This window comes from Bombina bombina, chromosome 9, assembly GCF_027579735.1.
Source record: "Bombina bombina isolate aBomBom1 chromosome 9, aBomBom1.pri, whole genome shotgun sequence".
Classification (NCBI taxonomy): domain Eukaryota; kingdom Metazoa; phylum Chordata; class Amphibia; order Anura; family Bombinatoridae; genus Bombina; species Bombina bombina.
Genome location: NC_069507.1, coordinates 147578662 through 147600270, shown reverse-complemented (window position 1 = coordinate 147600270; position 21609 = coordinate 147578662). Strand labels below are relative to the sequence as shown.

The window sequence follows — 21609 nt, the reverse complement described above, 5'->3', positions numbered from 1 at the left end:
TTCCGACCTAGGAGAGTACAATTTACAACGGTTGACACCAGCGGTGCTGATTCATCTGAAACAGACACTAGCACTACAAGACATACACCCACATCACCAAATACATACCAGACGCAACACCAGACGCAACCCCCATATCATCCCCCATACACACATAGGGGACAATCCACCCCAGACCATCATTTTTTAGGGGTTACCACGAGGTCACGCAGAGGAGGGGGAGGCATTCTAGACCACACATCAGGAGGGCAAGGGGGCAGACACAGACCCACACGCCGCAACAGACAGAGGACATAGTGATCAACCTTAGTAGGCATGCTCTCACAGCAGCAGAGAATTCCATGCTGAATAAAGGTCTATCATTTATACCTAGTCACACGACCAATGAAATGGACCTTAAACTAGACTTGTATAAGTTAAATCGTACAATGAAAGTTAAAGAATACTTTCAAAACGCCCCAATTAGACCAGAACTTACAGATCCTATCCATAAGTGCAAAAAGCCCAGTACATTTGAGCCAACAAACAGTAGTGCTAGCACCAAGACCTTTATGAGGCTAGTAGCACAGGATATGGAAACACAGAGCAAGTCCAATAAATGGAGACACAACCTCACAGACACAGAAAGAGCAGCTATTAAAACTTTACAAAATGACCATGCTCTGGTCATCCGCCCTGCGGACAAAGGCGGGGCAATAGTCCTAATGAATTATGAGGATTATAAAGAGGACATACTTATGCAATTGACTGACAACAACACCTACAGTAAGCTATTAGGTGACCCTACGGTCAAATACAAACAAGAACTGGATAGTATCCTTAAATTAGGATTTGAACAAGGATACCTAACGGAACAACTCTTTGAATACTGCACTACAACACATCCAAGAATCCCAATACTATACACCACCCCAAAAATACACAAAACCCTACACCACCCACCAGGGCGGCCCATAGTCTCCGCGGTACAATCACTCACACAGCCAGTGGCACAAGTAATAGACATATTTCTTCAACCCATTGTCAAGACTGTCAGATCATTCATTTCAGACACCAATGACCTTATTAGGAAGATGAGGGATGTGCGTGTGGAGACTGGGGACATCCTGGTCACCCTGGATGTCAACAGTCTCTACACTATCATCCCACACGATACAGGACTCTTGGCTACTAAACAACACCTCATAGACAGTACACTATATGAGGGACCCCCTATTGACTACTTTTTGACACTAATGGAATACTGCCTCACTAGGAACTACTTTCGCTTTGAGACAACTTTTTATCTGCAACTCACAGGCACTGCGATGGGGTCCAATATGGCCCCATCGTATGCCAACATATATATGTCTCAATTTGAGAATCAATTCCTATGGAGCACTGACACATCGCAGGTTGTCTACTACGCAAGATACATCGATGACGTGTTCATGGTGTGGCGTGGCGGACAACAGGCGCTGCTAGAATGGTTTATGAAATGGAACAATACCCCTACACCAATGAGATTCAAGATCACGCACCACCATAAGGAGATACAGTTCCTAGACCTCACTATTTACATAGATGGAAATTCCCTAGGCACTACACTCTACAGTAAGCCTACTGATAAAAATTCCATTTTAAGTGCAACAAGCTGTCACCCCCCAGCCCTATTGAAAGGGATAGTCAAATCACAGATGACTAGAGTAGTGCGCAATAATTCAAACAGAGCCACAGGGGTCTCACAGCTGCAGCTCATGCGGGACAAATTCTTACAGCGGGGATACAAGCAACAGATACTTGACAGTACCCTAAGAGAAGTCCTTCCACACACACAGGACAGTCTGATATACAAGGGGAATCTGACAGAGAAGCTAAATACATTGATAATGGCAACAACGTTTTCACCAAACACCACACAAGCTGGTAACATATTAAGAGAACACTGGCCAATAGTACAGTCTGACCCTAAATTGACCTTCACGCACAACCTGACACCAATGGTAGCATACCGGAGGGGAAGTAACCTCAAGGACAGCCTGGTACGCACAGATCCTAAATCAAGCTACATGGATACTGCCCATACTAACATCAAAGGCTCATACAGATGCCTAGGGTGCACAACATGTAATGGACTCATAACAACTAAAACCTTTCACCATCCTCACACGAATAAAGTATTTAAGATCAAGCACTCAATATCCTGTACTACAACATTTGTAGTCTACCTATTATTCTGTCCATGTGCCCGGTTCTATGTGGGCAAGACGAGCGGAACACTCCGCGATAGGATGGCTAACCACAGACGGGCAATACGATTGGCATTAGAACAAGGAGGATCGGATCAACCAGTGGCCAGACATTGTGCCAACATGGGACACCAGGTGTCCACCATCAGGTATATCCTGATTGACCATATCCCCCCCCTCGATAGGGGTGGGGACAGAAACAAGGCCCTGCTTAGAAGAGAAGCTGAATGGATTTATAGATTGGGCACGGTAGCCCCAGGAGGGTTAAACTCACCTCCAGATTTTAAAACGCTCATTTAAGCTGAGATACATACTGGGCCATGGCAAGTACACCTTGAGTAGTTGGTGACAATGTACTGAGGGTCAGGCCTCTTGGGGGGTAGACCAGTCAGTGCAGGGTGCACTATCTGGTGTTGGGGGAGCCATGGTAATGATTCCTCCAATGCAATAATACTCGGTATATTAATGCCTATAGCCAACAAGTTCTCATGCAGTCTTAAAATACTGAGCTTTCTTTACATCCATGGCAAATACATAGGGATCATCCACTAACACCAATCTAAGGTGACAATCTCAAGGTGCGGAGAATAACCGATAGGAACATCAGAAAAGCCACAGGCCGTGGAACCATGGGCACATAACCATGACAAGAGATGACATCAACCAAGCAACTAAGGAGGATACCCCATACACCCTAGGGTCAGGTTGTGCCTACATCATGAAATAGGGACACTGTACTAGGATTGTCTAACTACGATGAAACCAAAGGTTGCATTAAGGATGGACATCACTATATAAGCAATATGACACGGAGCAACTATCTGGACTTATAAGACAACAATAGCTTTCTTTATTATACATTAAGAGAGCTAAGATGTGTGTATTAGATGTAAAGTGTATACAGGCACAAGAGAGATAGATACAGTATAATTTACAACAAGATCAAAACCAACTATACATTACTTAAGTTAAGTGTGTAATGCAGCAGCAATAAAGAGGCTGCTATTTATTTATTTATTTAATTTTGTATCTTCTATCCATGTTAGATGGTTTGATGCTTTTATTTTCTTCACTGTTATCTAGGTCCAACTGGGGGGACCTACCACATAATCCACAAAGCCAGCTTTAGAAATACATGTACCATACTCGAGATAATATATAGATAGTATATACAATAAGAGCCAGAGAATACTGTTTAGCCCCTATATATGCCTTTAACTAATACACTCTAGGACGAGCATAAGAGATATGTAGATGTATGCAAACCAGGTTAGTAGTGAGACATGAAGGCATAATGTACCGGCTATAGGATAACGTGTAATCTGAGACAGGTAAACCAATAGATCAATCCGCCTAAGTAGAACTGGCACAACAAATGGTTACTATGACAACTATAATATGACAGCAAGTTCTATCGAACCTGTCACGCAGATCATCGCAACAGACAGTAGTAACACGCGAGTAAGGGAGATGTAATTTAGATAACAGGAAGTAATGTACATATGTATATATGAGCTTAGGAGCAGTGTATAAGGCACTGGCTAAATAAATGTACGCAAATGCAACAATACACTAAGAGTGTGATACACTGTCAATAATGACACAGAGATTGAAACATTATTACACATTTAGTAACTTAAAATAAGTAACACAGTATTCTTGTATGTATACAATAATACTATAAGTCTTTTATAAAATCGAGGATACCGGATATAATACTACACTTTACACTTCCGGTCCTCACAGTGGAACGCAAAAGATGCGGTCCACACACACACTGTTTGGCGTCACCACACTGAGAAATTTCCACACACAGGTATTTTTGATTTAGTTTTGATTTGGTTAATGAGCAACATGCTTCTATTTAAGTTTGTTTGATGCACTGTATGTTTATGCTGATGATGGGGTAGATTACCCCGAAAACGTTTCATTAAAATTTACTACGTTTTTTCACTAAAAGACCTGAGAGTGCGACCATTACTTTTGGAATATTGATTACATGTTGGCACCCAGGCGGATGACCATTGGAGGGTAACACTGTGTAACTGATGGGTTTTTATATATATATATATATATTTACATACATACATACAGTAAATACAAAGTATAACACATAATGAAATATTAAAATTGAATAAAAAATATATTTCTTATTTAAGGTATTCAAGTGGAAAGGGCTCCAAAATATACATGTGTTATATGCCCCAAAATTGTAGAAAGATGTATTCTTTCAGCTTTAATGTCATGTTAATGATAAGCTTCTCCCACAATACCCACATGACAATGTCCCTTTAAATATGAACCTACTTATTTAATTTGTCCAAGTTATGTACCTCTGTGAGAAAAAAAACAAAACAGGAAAGTTTCCATCTTGTTCATTTGTTATGCACAGATTTTAATAAGCTGTATTAACATAGGGCAAATAATATGATACCTAAAATGAAGCAGCTGTTATTTGCCCTGGAGTTAGCTGTGTATTCATTGGCACAATGGTGCGTTTAAAAACAGCATCTGTAGAGCCCATAGCCATTGAACTAACGTCTTGATCTTCAGATAATGAGGTGATATTTAGAACTTGTTTGATAGACACCTATATACTCAACAAAGGAAACATAGTATAATATACAGAACCAATTTCCCCAGATTTCTTATGTGAATGTCAGTACTGTAAAATGACTAAAGATTATAGGAAATGCACTTTTCGTCTACTTGTTTCTTTGCCTTGGGGATAACAAAAGACGGTTTAGCGTCTCCTGATAGAAAAGGGAAGCTATCTCCAGCCTGCTCAAGTTGTCTGAGCTGTCAAAGCTCTCCAGTTTACATAATACTCTATGGATAATGTTCACCAAAGCATGGAGAGGTACATTAGCTTTAGTGAATAGATTCTATAGAATAGACTAAGAACTGGAGAGTTTGGAGAGGCTAAAATGCGTGTTAGCGAATCTGTCCCTTTGGACATTAGACACCTACTTCTTTTGTGCAATGATTGTGCTTTCTCTCAGGCTCCCTAGAAAAACCAAACAGCAAAATCTGTAACTTAGGTTAATTTGCAGCATTTTTAGATTACATAATTAGCTTTATGGCTTTTCTAGGAAGTTTGGGAAAAGTACAATTTTTACATAAATCCAAGAGGTGTTTAACTGTCCTTTTTACTGATATTATCCTTATTTACATATAAAGCACCAACATATTAAATATGAAACATTTTCTTGGAATCCTTTGAAGAATAGTAAACCTAGAAGCAGCAGTGCACTACTGAGTGTTAGCTTAACACATTTGTTTAGCCAGTGACAAGAGGCATACATCTGCAGTCACCGAACACCTAGCTCCTAGTAGTGCATTGCTGCTTCTGAATCTATCTAGGTATGCTCTCCAACAAAGGATACTAAGAGAATAAAGCAAACTAGATAAGAGGAGTAAATTGGAAAGTTGTTTAAAATGACATGCTCTCTCTGAATCACAGGCCGAATTATCAAATGTCTGTCGGACCTGATCCGATAGTGCGGATCAGGTCCGACAGACATCACTGAATGCGGAAAGCAATACGCTCTCCGTATTCAGCAACGCCGCCCCCTGCAGACTCGCGGCCAATGGGTCGCCAGCAGGGAGGTGTCAATCAACCCGATCGTACTCGATCGGGTTGAATTGTGGCGATTCCTGTCCGCCTCATCAGAGCAGGCGGACAGGGTTATCGAGCAGTGGTTTTTAGACCGCTGCTCCATAACTTGTGTTTCTGGCGAGTCTGAAGACTCGCCAAAAACACGAGCCCTCAAGCTCCATAACATTAGATAAAATCACTAATTGACAAAGGGCCATATTATGAGTGGAGCACAAATTAAAGCTTACGCTTGAGCGTTAATTGCGCTAGAAGTAAGCTTTTTGCGATTGTCAGGTTGCGCTCATATTACGAGTTAAAAGTAAACTCTTTTCCCTCTCGCCCTCACCGGACAAGAGCGAAAAGTGGAAGTTAGAATATCACGTGCACGTTCACGTACTCCCCCATAGTAGTCATTTGAGCAAAAAAAGTGGGGGGAAAAAACCTGTTCTCACACAAACACGAACGCATATTCCCATGTGCGCTAACCCAACATGAAAATATGAATATTTCACATTTCAATGTTCTTTACATAGCAAAATATGTTCTATTTATTTATAAATACATATAACAACATTTTAAATTAGGGGGAGATAAAAGGTGGGTTTAAAATCCTCCACTACGCACAAAATATAGAAAAAATAACTCATTGTGTAGTTCATTAACAAATCTAGACAGGCCCAGGCCAAATCTAAACAAGCCTCTGGGCCTGTCTAGATTTGTTAATGAACTACACAATGAGTTATTTTTTCTAAATACATATATATATATTTATATTCATTCATCTCTAACAGTATGCACTCCTCATCAATGCGATTGCCAAGGGGCTAACAAAGTACATCCAAATCCCAAAGTATAGAAAGCACTCAATGGATTTTTCAAATAAGCAAAAATATATTCCATAGTTAAAAACTCATGACATTTCAAGCACCGGTCCGGTCCCTTTGTCAAATGATTTCATTAGGACAAAACATGTTGGACAAAATCATTTGACAAAGGGACCGGACCGGTCCCTGAAATGTCATGAGTTTTTAACTATGGAATATATTTTTGCTTATTTGAAAAGTCCATTAGAGATGTATATGTATGTATCTCTATGTTAAAGTCCTTTGCCTGCCTTTTTTTCCCTAACATCTGAGACCTCATATGATTGATCCTTTATAACTTTTATGCGCAATATTTGTTTTGAACATTTTTATTAGATAGTGTTATTATAAGTAAAACTATACTTTATACTGTATTACTGTATTTCGCAAAACAGTTTACCAGAGCTCTGAAGTTGCAGTAATCATTCTAGAGTAAATCGCAATTGTGCTGAAGCGATCGGATTTACTTTCAACTGGTAATACCAGCGCTAAGCTAAAGCCCTTATCGCTTGGCAACAATCTAGCCCATAATAGGAAATATCTGTTCTTAAGAAACTAAGTTTAAAACTTATATTTGGCACTAAAGCACAGACTGATTTGATTCATTTTTTGTGTTTCATCTATAAGTGGGCAGTGCAAAATATGTTGGCTTTTTTGTTTGTTGGACAATCTATATTCCTGAACTGTAGGAGTTGTCATAACCAGTCAGTAAGCATTAGTATGCAGAATGCATTAGAATGTAAGTACATAATTGATACTCTTTTATTCATTCCAGTTTAAAAAGATTTGAATTAACATTTTTCCAGGCAAAACATTTATTTTTAATATCCCAAAAAAGGTGTTCTTTCATATTATTGGTAAAATTATTTGAGTTCAGTGCCCATTAAAAATGGTTAATGATACATAAAAGTCATAGATGTCTTTCATAAACAAAAATAACATTTTGTGTTGCTAAAATTCAGTGTTACCATATTCTGAATAATAAAGTTTATTTTTTGGCTTGGTTTGTGCCTGGCTTCACACATTGTCCAAAAAATACATCTGTTCACCTTGCTCAACTATAATGTATAGCTATTAGTTCAAACATATGTTATGTTTTTGTACATTACACTCTGTGGCAAACATTTATTTTTAAAGCTAAGGGAAATAGCATGAGTTGCCTGAAACCCAATATATTAAGGAATGTAATACGCAAACAATCTGTAATTTAGTCTAATTGGACAATGATTTGTAGAGATAAGAACACATCTCTAAAGAGAGATGTTAGAGGATGATTAACATACTTAATAAGTATTATTCAGTTAAGTGAAACAGAGAGCTGTCCAGGTGAGCTACAACTGGCCATTAAAATAAGTTAAACTGTTTAAACGTGTTAAAGGGACACACAGGAGCAATAACAAAATGTTGTTATGTGCTAGAGCATTTTAATATTGCAGAATCAAGAATGCACTAGTACTGACCTGAATAAGACAGTTGAGCCAATCAGGGGCAGCATATGTGTGTATCCATCAGTCACTGGCTGTACTCAGCTCATAATCAGTAGTCACAACAAGGAAAGCGCACCAGACCGGCTCAATCAACACTTTAATTTTATTGGTTTAAAAAGGCTTCACTATTGTGGGCCAAGCATACCCAAAATTACCATTTGAATGCAATACAATAACAGTGCAATGCACATCCAACACACAGGACGCGTTTAGGGTTAGACCCGTATTCACAACACAATTAGTAGTGTAATACTGAACTGGAGCTGACTTTAAGTATATGTGTAACCTCTTTGTGAGGGAAAAACACAGTTCTATTTAAGAAATGATGTAATAATAAAATAGGCTAGAACACAGGAGCTTGTCACATGGGTTTAAAATTCAAACACATTCCAAATAATTTGAAACACCTGATAACTCATTTACTTAGACTGTAAGCTCTCTAGGAAACATGGCCATCGAATCACATTCTGTCCGGTCTGCCTTAAATCTCTTGTCTATTTATTATAGCCCATATAATGATGTACAATCTGCTGACGTTTTACAAATAAAGATAATAATGATGATGATTTTTATTTTATGTTTAATAAATGCATTTATAAAAAAGTAAATGTACCCTATACCCTGCATAGGGACAATTTCAATAGTCAAATACATTAAACAAATGTAAAAGGATGTTAAAACTTTTTATATTAAACAATTTTGAAAACACAATTTTGGTATTTTTTGAGCTGCATTTCTTGGCTGCTCGCATGGCTTTTTTTATCGTGCATGTTCAGCTCACATGTATTTTTCAAATAAACCATTAAAAATACAATTAAATATACTTGTACACAAATTTTATGCAATATCATATGAAATTATTTATTTGAACATATGTTGTGGATTAATATTATTAGGACATTAAAAACCTGCATTCAAAAACATTAAGCAGTCATTATTAATATAGAAGTAATTAGGTGACGTCTATGTTTTGCTTCTGTGAAGTGAGGATCCACTGTCAGATCTTGAAAAACTGTGTTTGTGTGTGTGTGTGTGTGTGTGTGTGTGTATATATATATATATATATATATATATATATATATATATATATATATATATATATATATATATATAAAAATAGATTTATTTAAAATTTGACACCAATTTAAAACAAATGAGCTATATATTTACTCAATGTTTTGGTGTGTAAATTCAAACTAATAAATGGTTCCAGAATCTTTATTAACTTATTTGTTCCTTTAAAGGGATAGTCTACTCCAGAATTTTTTTTTGTTTAAAAATATAGATAATCCCTTTACATTATCCAATCCCCAGTTTTGCATAACCAGCACAGTTATATTAAAGGGACATGAAACCCAAAAATTGTCTTTCTTGATTCAAATAGAGAATGCAATTTTAAACAAAAATAGACAAGCTCCTGAGCTTGTCTAGAGAAACCTTTCAGCAAAGGTTAACAAGAAAAGGAAGGAAATTAAATAATAGAAGTCAATTTGAAAGTTGTTTAAAATTATATTCTCTATCTGAATCATGAAAGAAAAATTTTGGGTTTCATATACCTATAATATAATTTTTACCTTTTTGGTTACACTGTATCTAAGCTTCTTCAGACTGCCCCCTTATTTCAGTTCTTTTGACAGACTTGCATTTTAGCCAATCAGTGCCCTCTTATAAGTAGCTCCACTGGCCTGAGCACAATATTATCTATAAGGCACACATTAACTAACGCCCTCTAGCTGTGAAAAACTGCCAAATGCATTCAGGGAGAGGCAGCCTTTAAGGGCTTAGAAAATAGCATATGAGCCTACCTAGGATTAGCTTTCAACAAAGAATACCAAGAGAACAAAGCAAATTTGATGATAAAAGTAAATTGAAAAGTAGTTTAAAATTACATACCCTAGCTGAATCAGGAAAGTTTAATTTTGACTAGACTGTCCCTATAATGATCCACAGGGAGTTTGGCATCACATACTATATTGCCTTCCAATATCTTCATTGTAATACTAGACCAATTGTTATTCCATTTTTACTTTTGTACATTAAACCCTGCGCTTTCCCGGGAATTTCAGAGAAAAACTTGCCCAAAGAATAGCAGAATTTTTAGCATTTTTGCTATTACTCCGTTTAAAAAGATTTTTTTTTTGTTTGTTTATTTTATTTACCTATGAAAACTACATACAGTGGGTATTGAAAATAATCTTTACAGCCTGAAATAACGACAGACACAGTTTTTTTTTAATCCAGTTGTAATTACTTAGTGCAACATATTACATCCAAGTGAAAGATAAAACACCAACATGTCAGGAAAAAATAAAGACAATTTAAAAACAGAATCACTGAGTTGGAAAAAGGATCACCCCCTCCTAAAATTACTTGTAAACTCAATCAGGTGAAGCTAATCACCTTCTCAACAGCACACACAACACCATTTGACCTTCAACTGTGATCAGTTGTGGGCATATTAATTAGCTCAGCATGAAAAGTGCTTTCCTGGAGCATCTTAGTCCATGATAGTGCAACTGAAGCAAATAATCAACTATGGGTGGCAAAGTACTTTCAAAAGATCTCCGGGATAATGTTGTGGACAGGCACAAGTCAGGAGATGGATACAAGAAAGGCCTAGAAGCACAGTAAAGTCTATTATTAAGAAGTGGAAGGTTTTTGGTACAACACAGACCCTCTCTGTTTCAGGACGTCACTCCAAACTGGATGAAAGAGCCAGGAGGAAACTAGTCAGAGAGGCTACCAAGAGGCCCACAGCAAATCTGAAGCAATTGCAGGAATTTATGACAAAGAGTGGTCATTGTGTGTATGTGACAACAATATCACAAATTATCCACAAATATGGCTTGTATGCGAGGTTTTCAAGAAAAAAGCCACTCCTCAAGAAAGGTCACATGCAGTCATGACTGAGCTTTACCATAACACACCTAGGAGATTCTGAGGCCACATGGAAAAAGGTGTTATGGTCAGATGAGACTAAGGGGTATATTTATCAATGTGCGAGCGGACATGATACGAAGTAGCATACGCTGACGACATTTATCATTGCACAAAATTCCAGTTTACTTTCATTAACAAAATGTGCACAGTCTTTTTATATTTATACTTTTTGAGTCACCAGCTCCTACTGAGCATGTGCAAGAATTCACAGAATATATGTATATGCATGTTTGATTGGCTGATGGCTGTCACATGATACAGGGGGAGTGGAAATAGATATAACTTTGAAATTTGTCAGAAAAAAAATCTACTCATTTGAAGTTCAGACATAGGGGCATATTTATTAGGGGCATATTTATCATTGTGCAAGCAGACATGATACAAAGTAGCGTATCATGTCCGCCGCACATCAATAAATGCTGACAGCTGGTGCTGCCACTAGCAGGGGTTGTCAATCAACCCGATCGTATTCACTGATTGGCTAAACTGCAAGTCTGTCAAAATAACTGAAATAAAGGGGCAGTTTGCAGAGGCTTAGATACAAGATAATCACAGAGGTAAAAATATATATAAATATAACTGTGTTGGTTATGCAAAACTGGGGAATGATTAATAAAGGGATTAGCTATCTTTTAAAACAATAAAAATTCTGGTGTAGACTGTCCCTTTAATAAATGTGTGTTGATTAGTTATATTTAAATATGTGCTTTTGTGGTTTGCAAATTCTGTCCCTCAAGATGTCCATCTCTAAAATACAGTAATTTTTGTTATATTTAGATTTTTTACCCCCACTAGGGATCCCTATAGACTTTGTTCCACACACAAATATGTAAGCTAAGCTGTACCGCTAGCCATACCCTTAACATAATGTCACTCTTTGGCTCTTTGAGATTTTGGGAAGTATGCCCTTATTAAATGTTAAGCTGAAAAACAGTTATTAAAAAGGCCAAATCCTAAGGGGGTTTGTTTTGCTCTCTGGTTGACTTTTAGTGGTCGACTCATTCCCAAACGGCAAACAAGTTGTCTTCTGACAATAAACTTTGGATAATAGTCAAAAGATGCAAAAAGCCTATGGTAAAATTAAATTTTTTGTAGTAAAAACAAATGCATTCAATAGTACAATAATTCCATGTACAATATTTGTTTTGCAGTAGTCGAAAAAATAGTCTTCACTTTTGCACATGTTTTATCTAGGTTTGGAAGGTTTCCAGTATTCAACTGGACAGTCAAGTATTTTAGCAGGCTGTCCAGTAAAATATTTACAAAAATACTGGACACTTAAACGTCCATTGTTTTAGCTAAATGTAAAATGCCTCATATGCCTTAAATCTGTACATGGTAGGAGCAAGAGTGGGGTCCAAGGCAAAGCTTTGTTGGGGGAAACTTGTGTGAGCCAAAAAGACCATCCTGCCCAGTCACCTACAGGACAGCTGGCAACCCTTGTTTTAACATAACAAAATTATACTGCCTGTTCTGTGAAAATGTTATATATCAAATGATGCTTCATACTCTTGGTGTCCTTTGTTGAAAACATACCTAGATATACTCAGAAGCAGCAATACACTATTAGAAGCTAAATAGTGAATGGTAGCTAGTCACATATGTCTCTTGTCATTGGCCCACCAGATGTCTTCAGCTAGGTCCCTTTAGTGCATTGCTTCTCTGAAGCTGACTTTAACTTTGTGCTTAACACCTTTGCAAGGGTCAAGAATATAGTTATCTGCAAGCAATAGTGCAATATTACAATGCTCTAACACATTAGAGCATTTTATTTTTGCACTTCTATGTCTTTTTAAAGAAAGAAAAGAAATACAACATTTACAGAATAATTTAACTTTAAAAACTGAGAGAAAATTGTGTGTATATTTTGGGGCAAAAATTGGAGATGACCAGATTCACAAGCTTCCCAAATGAGCTAGAATCCAAATGAACACCTTTTCAAACCCCCGACACACACTTGATTAACCACAGCCCTGGGTCAATTATAGGTCAGATACAGATGTAAGCTTAGTGCACTGATGAGGGAACCTGCATTATGGGCCAGCACATAAATCTCTATAATGTGTGAGTCATCTTACAAGTGTGCCTGCATTTTATGAACCTCTCTTACATCCTATAATGTGGGTTCCAGTGTGTATGCACTAAGTTTTTATAATGAAAGAAGCAATTATTTAAAAGAAAGCCATGTTTAGAAAATATTGTATATTCTTTAAGATTTTTCTGTCATGATTCTGATAGAGTCTAATTTACTTCTATTATCAAATTTTCTTCGTTCTCTTGTTATTTTTGTTGAAAATCAGGGACATATGCATAGGAGCACTTTTCTAGAGCACTATATGGCAGCAGTTTTGCAAGAATTTGGACGATTTGCAAGAGCACTAGATTCTAAGGGGCCAATTTATTAATGTCTGCCCTGACATAATTTGCTGTAGCGTATCATGTCCGACAGACATTGCTGAATGCCGACAGCATATGCTGCCGGCATTTAACATTGCACAAGCAATTCACCAGAACTGCTTGTGCAATGCCGCCCCCTGTAGATTCTAGCAGGGGGAGTCAATCAGCATGATCATATAGGATCGTGCGGATTGCAGACCGCAGCCTTAGAGGCAGCGGAACAGTTATGGAGCAGCAGTCTTAAGACCCCTGCTTCATAACTGCTGTTTCCGGCGAGCCAAACAGGGGCATCAAGTTCCATTCTAAACTTGATAATTCGGCCCCTAAATGAACAAACAAATGTGTTTAAATTTGTTTCATTTTTCAAATGTTGCGAAACATTAGCCCATCCCTAACCACAGTCACCTCTTTGAGCATGCATCTTGTTTGAATACTACTGGTTCACAGGCTCTCACAGAATATCTGCATATGCTGCTGAAAAAACAGTAATAATTTTTACTAGAATCGCTTTTGCTAGTGGAAGTATATTGCAAAAACGCTTATATTTCAAATTGAAATGCACCTATGAACATTTTATTTTTGACATTTCTTTCCCTTTAATTTGGTTAGTAGCTGCAGATATCCTTATTATTTGCCTTTTAAAAGATATTGGCAATACACCAGAACTGAATGATCCACGTTAAAACTCTTTTACTATACTGAAGTAAAGTGTATCTTTCATTCACTTTATTTCAATTATTAGAAGCTATCATACTTCTGCATTAGTTGGAAGCCTTCGTGAAGTCATTTTAAAACATGAAAATGGTTTGCAGTTAGTACAAATCATGATGAAAGTGTTCCTTTAAAAGTCACAGAGAGCAGAGTGTGTTTATACCCATCAGCATAGAGTTTGATCAAGCTACAGCAATACTTTCTAAATGTTAGTGACATAAAGTTGTACCATTTAAATTGCCACTTAGTCTTTGTCCTTTAAACTTATTGAAAACACCCATCAATCATACAATTAGTACATTGTACAAACAAATCAACGGAATGAATCTACAGAATTCTTTTATATAGTCACCACATGGCTAATTTACATTCTCTGTGTTCCTAAAACAAGCTATGCAAATTAGCCATGCGTCTACACTTCAAATAAAAGTTTTAGATACATAAATGTGGCACACAGTAATAAAAAACACAAGCATAACATGCTTATTTAATAAACAGTGATTATCAGTTAATTATTAAACATATTCATTGTTTTAGACATGAAAAGGAAGCACAGATTAATTTTGAGTTTTGTTCACAAACACATCATTTTCTAAACATTTTCTGCATGTAGTTTTCACATTTTAGTATCAGGGCTGCAACTAAAACTCAGTTCAGCTAAAAACAACAATAATAGCAATGAAAATGGTAACATGTTCACGAAAGAAATATACAAAACATTTACAAATCCTACATACAAATGTTATTTAAAAAAAAAAAAATAACTCATATTAAATTGGATATTCTCAATACAGTCTTGGGCATTGAGGACAGACCCCTCCCATAATTGGCTGACGTCTGTTCTCTATCTGACTGCAGCAGATTGGAATTCTCTGCACACGTCCTTACAGGCTCACTGTCGCCTGTGCTTGTCCTTTTTAAATGCATCAGAGGTACAAGTTGATCATTCTACTGATGCAAACACTATATAATAAATAATATATACGTCTGATGAATGTATTGCTCTTTGACAGCTTAAAAATGATCACTATAATTCCCTTTACCTAGCCCACCAATGTAATTAAAAATAGCTTATTAATAGCCTTAGTAATGAGTGTTTTAATACAATTTCCAATTTGAAGTATAGATCTCTGTTTTGTCTGCTGATAATATAACTCAAATAATAAATTACAGAAATGGTAACTACTTGTGTAAAATGTTGGTAGCTAAATAAGCATGAATTAACCGGGGGCTTAAAAAAACAAACAAACATATATCTGTTTTGACTGAAAAAAAACAAACAAACAAACAAAAAAACACAGAGTTTATGGCCATAGGAAATAAACACTTGTACAGCAAATGAGTGAATAGTAAAATTGCAATTGCTTTTTTCTGTCAAAAGGGTCTTCTTTCAGAGCTTCTATCATTTATTAAATGATTCAACATTGCGGTATCCCTGCATCTAATTAGTATGATCAACACAGACCAAGGCAGGAACAAAAGCAGACAACCTTCCTGGGTTCAACTGATAGAAAAGCACAAGTGATATTGTGGTTATAATGTATTTTGCAATCTAACACCTTATAACGTTAATCCTATGTGTACTCTACAGTGATGAATGAGAATTTCTCATAATCAGGCCCAACAGGGTTAAATATGAAATAATGCAAGCCCTTGGGCTTGATCATTCCTCAGCAGTAAACTTCTCTAAGGTAAGATCTGTAGGAAACCACATGCTAATGAAAACTTAGATACAGGGAGACACTTTAAATATATAGTTCACTGCCCAATTATTGGTTGATTTTATTATTTTTAAATGTACTCACCATTAGCACTGCAAAGTTACCCAAGTGTGTGCACTGAATGGTGGTGATATTGCCTGCAGAGGTAATTATGTGACAATCTTCTCCACGCCAGCCCCCATGTCCATCAAAAAGGTCAAAATCCCAATAGGCAGCAATAGGGTTTACACCCTCTTTATAGTGTCTCAGGGATATTGTCACTGGATTGGTGAGGTTTCCAAAATTGTACCCATCTGCAAAAGCAACAAATCGAATCTGATAAATGGGCTGGAAAATTATTTCTCTGAGCAATAACTAATAAAACAATATCCTCTATTCACTTGTCTGGGATATAAGATACAATTCCCATGTAATAACTTTGGTCTTGTCTTAATTAATCTGTATGTGTTTTGTTTTTTTCACAAGCCTATTCCCATAAGCATTCTGCTTTCAAATCCATATTTTTATGACTGGATGAATTATATATAAAGGCTGATTATCTTTAGTGTTGCATTGCTTCATCTAACGTAGAAGGTAAAATATCTCTATACATTTTAACATGAATCTTAATATGCAACACATGTTTTACAGACATTAAAAGAGATAACTGGAAAAAAGAAATCACTTTTTTTTATTTTCAAGATACATTTAAAAAGGAAAACTACGGACTGTCCTATCCAATTGCCCTTCTGTATTATATGAATGAATATTATTATGCATTATCTTTTCATTTCCATAATTTTTTATTAAATTTAAAATAACTGAAATAGTTTACGAATTGACCATTTTAAATATTGAATCTGAGACTTAAACATCACTTCTGAGATTAATGGCTAAATCTTTTTTTTTTAAGCATTATCCACACGTTTTCTCTTTCGCTCCTAAGCATGCTACACTGGTCTATTTAAATATTTAACTACCATGATTTACTCTAATTAAACAAGTGTTTTTTACAATCAATCACTAATATCCTTTCTGCTTTGTATATAAAAGCTAGTCTAGCATTCCAGACTCATGGTGAAAATAATAAAAAAAGAGCAACTTACCTATTTTAGAAAACACAGCTGGCGTGGTAACCGTCCTATATTTCCTATCATCCGCAAGATATGATGAGTTCCTGGTGATAGGAAAGAGTTTCCCATTCCGAAAGACAATAAGCTGTAGCTTGCAAGTGGAGTTATCAACAGATTGCAACGATGGAGACTGTGCAAAGACAGACTGTGGCAAGTGAATAGCAGCAACTGCTACAGCGTTCTGTACATCAGGGAAAGAGAAAGAGAAAAAAAAAGAAAAATTTTTTTTGAAAATGCAAGTCACAAAAGGGTTGCTTTCATTATGTTTTAAACTACAGCACTAAGAATATGTGGTTTTCCTTTTTTTTTTTTTTCTTCAGCAGAATGGAATCAACCATAGATGCAAGAGCTGTAACCATGGGGATAAGATTGGTAGAGAGCATATTAAACTAGAAAGCATTTTCAGTGCATGTGTAAGTCTGCATGGTCAAGCACCCTGCTGCAGAGGTGAGAATGGTTCGTACCATGTCTGCTAGAGGGTCCATCAACACTGCAGATCTGATTTAAAGAGACAACTCTACCAGGTTTTCTTCTTCACTTAATACAGAATCAGACAACTTATATTAAATCTTTACTACAACACAGTGTTAAAAAGGGGGAAAAAAAAAAGAAAATCAAGAAAATATATTTTTTTAAATGTTTAAACCTAAATAGGAAATAATCTAAAATCCAGTGTGGATACAAATGTATAATACATTGCTATTTTTTTAACTGCATTTTAAAATAAATATGGACAACATATGATATGTTAACCGACAGGATTAGAAATGAAAATATAATCAAGTACTAAATGGTGGACAGAAAAGGTTATTGAATTAAGTAATTGAAAACAAATGCACGTTGTGATCCATAAAAATGTGCTCCGTTAACTCCCTTAATTTGAAAAATATTAGAATTAATGGGTGTGTTTTAAAACCTGTTGGCTGCGAGGCAGTTAATTTCATGCTTTTTTTGCCATGTTAACAAAAGCAAAATCTTTCTGTGATTAACGTCACAAGAGGTAGAGCTATAAAAACAAGTCAGATCTCAGTATGAAATACATGCTAATGAATTTCAGAAAAAAAAAAAAAATACATTAGTAGCCGGGCAACAAATGCAGAATAAAAGAATGTTAGACACTACTGTTCCTAAGCAATCCACTCGTTTTTATTGTCCAATGTGCTGTGCTATTATATGTAATTACTAAGTTTACTGATTCCAGTCCAATGAGATTTCCCTAAGGTGCAGCAAAAGACTTTATATGCATGCATGGTTATATATTGTGTTATTACGCCTATTTTATTTGTTCATGTGTTGCATTAAGTCTGTTCACCTGTCTAATCTAATTTGCATCTATATCCTGCACTCTGTGAACTTTGTAGTCTACAAATTGTATGAACTGTAGTGTGTATACACATATGAAATAAATATTTTACTAAAATGTGTAAGTCAATATACTGTATAATGTTCCTGGCTCAACTTAGCCTATTCCAATTATTATTTTTTCACTGACTCATTAAAATAATATTCAAATTTGATAAAATAGTGGTGAGAAGTCATCTCTGGTCCTGTATTAATAGATTAATGTATCCATGAGGGATTGTATGGGGGTTAGACCAAAAACGGAACACAAAAATATTAGCACTATTAAGCCCCAACATCTCTCAAATTAAATCAATTGCATTTTTATTTTTGCGCTCATATTACAAGTCAAAAGTAATATTTTATTGTTTGAGTGATAGTCTACGGAACACTAACATTGAATGTTGGATACTACGAGTGTATTTAAACCCTCACATAATACACGATTACAAGTCGAAAGTAATATTTTATTGCTTGAGTGAAAGTCTACAGAACGCTAACATTTGATGTTGGATATTACGGGTGCACCTAATCCCTCACATAATACACTTGAGTGTTAAGCCAAAGGTGCATTAATAGAGTAATGTTTTTTTTTGTTTTCTTTTTTACTTACACCTAATACTATGGTTTTGTATGGAAATATAAGTAAAAAACACTGCATATATTAGATATGTGCAATTCGTTTCGGATCGATTTGGAAATTCGGCAAATTCGGCAAATTCGGAGATTCGGATCGAACCGAATATCCGAATTAAAATACTGCCGAATTTACCAAATAAATCTGAATTAGTTCGGATTTATTCGGTAAATTCAGATGGCCATGGATTACACTAGTATTGTACAGTATATTAGGTTATATCACTCTGCTATGGGTTACACCTAATATACAGTACATAATACTAGTCTAATCCCACCTAACACTTACCGAAATTCCGAATTTCCAAATCGAACCGAATCCAGCCGAATTTCTTCGAATCCGAAACGAATCCGAACCGATTCAAAATTTTCCGAATTCGAATCGATCCGAACCGAAATTTAAAAAATTCTGAATCGATCCGAACCGAGCCGAATTTTTTTGCCATGCACATATCTAGCATATATACATGCATAGGTATACACACACATACATAAACATCTTTGAACCTTCCCAGTCCAGTATCTTGTCATATACCATATCCCTTTAAATCAGTGCTATAACATTTTTAATAACAAACTTTATTTTACTTACTTATAAGTGAAATGCATTATTTTAATATGTTTTACATGTATTTAATTATGCATCTTTTTAGAATTAAAGAGACATAAAGCCCAACATTTTTCATTTGTGATTCAGATAAAGCGTACATGTTTAAACAACTTTCCAATTTATTTCTTTTATCAATGCTCCTTCATTCTCTAGGTGCCCTTCATTGAAAGGGCAGTAATGCATTACTGGGAGATAGCTGAAGAAATTGGTAAGCCAATGACAAGAGGTATATATGTGCAGCCAACAATCAGCAGCTAGCTCCTGGCTCCTTAACCTACCTAAGTATGCTTTTTAAACAAAGAATACAGAGAGAACAAAGCAAATTAGGTAATAGAAGTAAAATTAAAAGTTGTTTAAAATGGTATGCTCTATTTGAATCATAAAATAAAAATTTAGGGTTTTATGTCCCTTTAACACTTTACGTTAGGTCTCACTTTTCAGCAGTGTTTTGGATTGTGCTTAAACACAACACTTAACTCACTTGCAATATACACACTCATATAGCTCTCTGCTCTATCCATTGAAAGTATGGGGCTCACAAAAAAAATACCGCCTTAAGATTCTATTTGTAATACTAGTTTGTGCACTATTTTTTGTGCAAGGTCAGACAAAATATAACGCACCCTGCACTATTGATTGTCCTCCACTTGTAATTTAGCTCAGTGTAAGATGTAAAGAAACATGATAATAGAATGTTTAAGTAACACAAAGGGTCCCTATCTGCCATATAATATTTTTTTTTAGAAATATGTTTACTGCTATTTACCATTGTGCACTATTTATTAGCTTAAAAGGACAACTCAAAAAGGTATAATTATAGACAGGACCAGCCCTCCATAAGTGTGAAATATTTAGTAGGTTTATTCAGCACAGAACCACCTGTTCTTCAAAAAATGTACAGGGTCCATGATCATGTAAACATACATGTGGCCGGGCTGTTAGCCGACAGACTTTTGGCCGACAGACATGTGGCAGACGGACATTTGGCCGAAGGATAATAGTCCGACACACAAGTGGCTGTCAGATAACAGTCTGGCCACAAGATAGGTAGATAGATTTGATAGATAGATTAGATAGATAAATAGATGCAATAGATAGATAGATAGATTCGATAGACAGATAATTTCATAGACAGAGAATTACAAGACGTCTGGGCTGGGACCTATGGTTAGGTTCCCAGAGACTGTTGCAGCACCCGAGGCTCTGATTAGAACAGAACACTCCGGAGCGTATCTGCCCTCGGCCGAACTCGGAACATGCTTCAGCATTCTGTCTGTCAGCCAAATGTCCCTCGGACAGAATGCTGTCGGTCAAATGTCCATCGGCATTTTGTCAGAGCACCAAACATACATTATACATTTTCTCATTTCTTCATACTTGAGAACGATAATTCAGTTTTCCAAACCTCATTTATACCTCTAATATTAAACCCAAATATTCCCCAAACTACTACCACCACTTTGCTTAAGACATGGTTCTTTTCGGCACAATCAGTGTCTTCTTACAAGAATTATAGTTAAAGAGACAGACAAAAAAAATTCCCCTTATTGTGTTTCCAATTACTTTTTTTACAAGCTGCAGAGAATAAAATTCATGAGAATTTGCTTTTAAGGTTTATTTGAGTATATGAACTGGTTGATTTTGTGTTTCGAAGCCACAACCTTATAAAATGGGTTGAGCTTGTAGGTGTAATCAGATCTCATTACTTTATCACATTGTTTCCTTATCTTATGTCTGTCCGTAAACCAATGATCAATAGTTGGAGAAAACAATGGAAAATTAACATTTTATTACCTTTCTCTTCTATACCCCACTGGGAGTGTAATTTATTTTGCTGGCTGTGTTTACACAGTTAATCTATAGCTTGGACCTAAGGCAGAAATGTTCGGAATAAGTGGGGATACCACAGGCTAAATCAACTATTTCAAATGCCAATATAAGGGTAAAGGAAATACTTGTAAAAAA

General features: G+C 36.1%; 1 protein-coding gene across 1 annotated transcript in view; it reads right to left on the bottom strand.

Moving 5' to 3' along the window:
- ADGRA1 (adhesion G protein-coupled receptor A1) overlaps positions 1 to 17160 on the bottom strand; it is a 662711-nt gene extending 645551 nt beyond the window's left edge. The window contains exons 1-2 of the mRNA XM_053692424.1: positions 17031 to 17160; positions 16030 to 16238 (exon numbers count right to left, since the gene is read on the bottom strand). Of these exons, the coding sequence (XP_053548399.1) occupies positions 16030 to 16032 (3 nt within the window). The 5' untranslated portion in view covers positions 16033 to 16238; positions 17031 to 17160. The remainder of the gene's footprint in view (positions 1 to 16029; positions 16239 to 17030) is intronic.
- Between the last annotated feature and the right edge of the window lie 4449 nt (positions 17161 to 21609).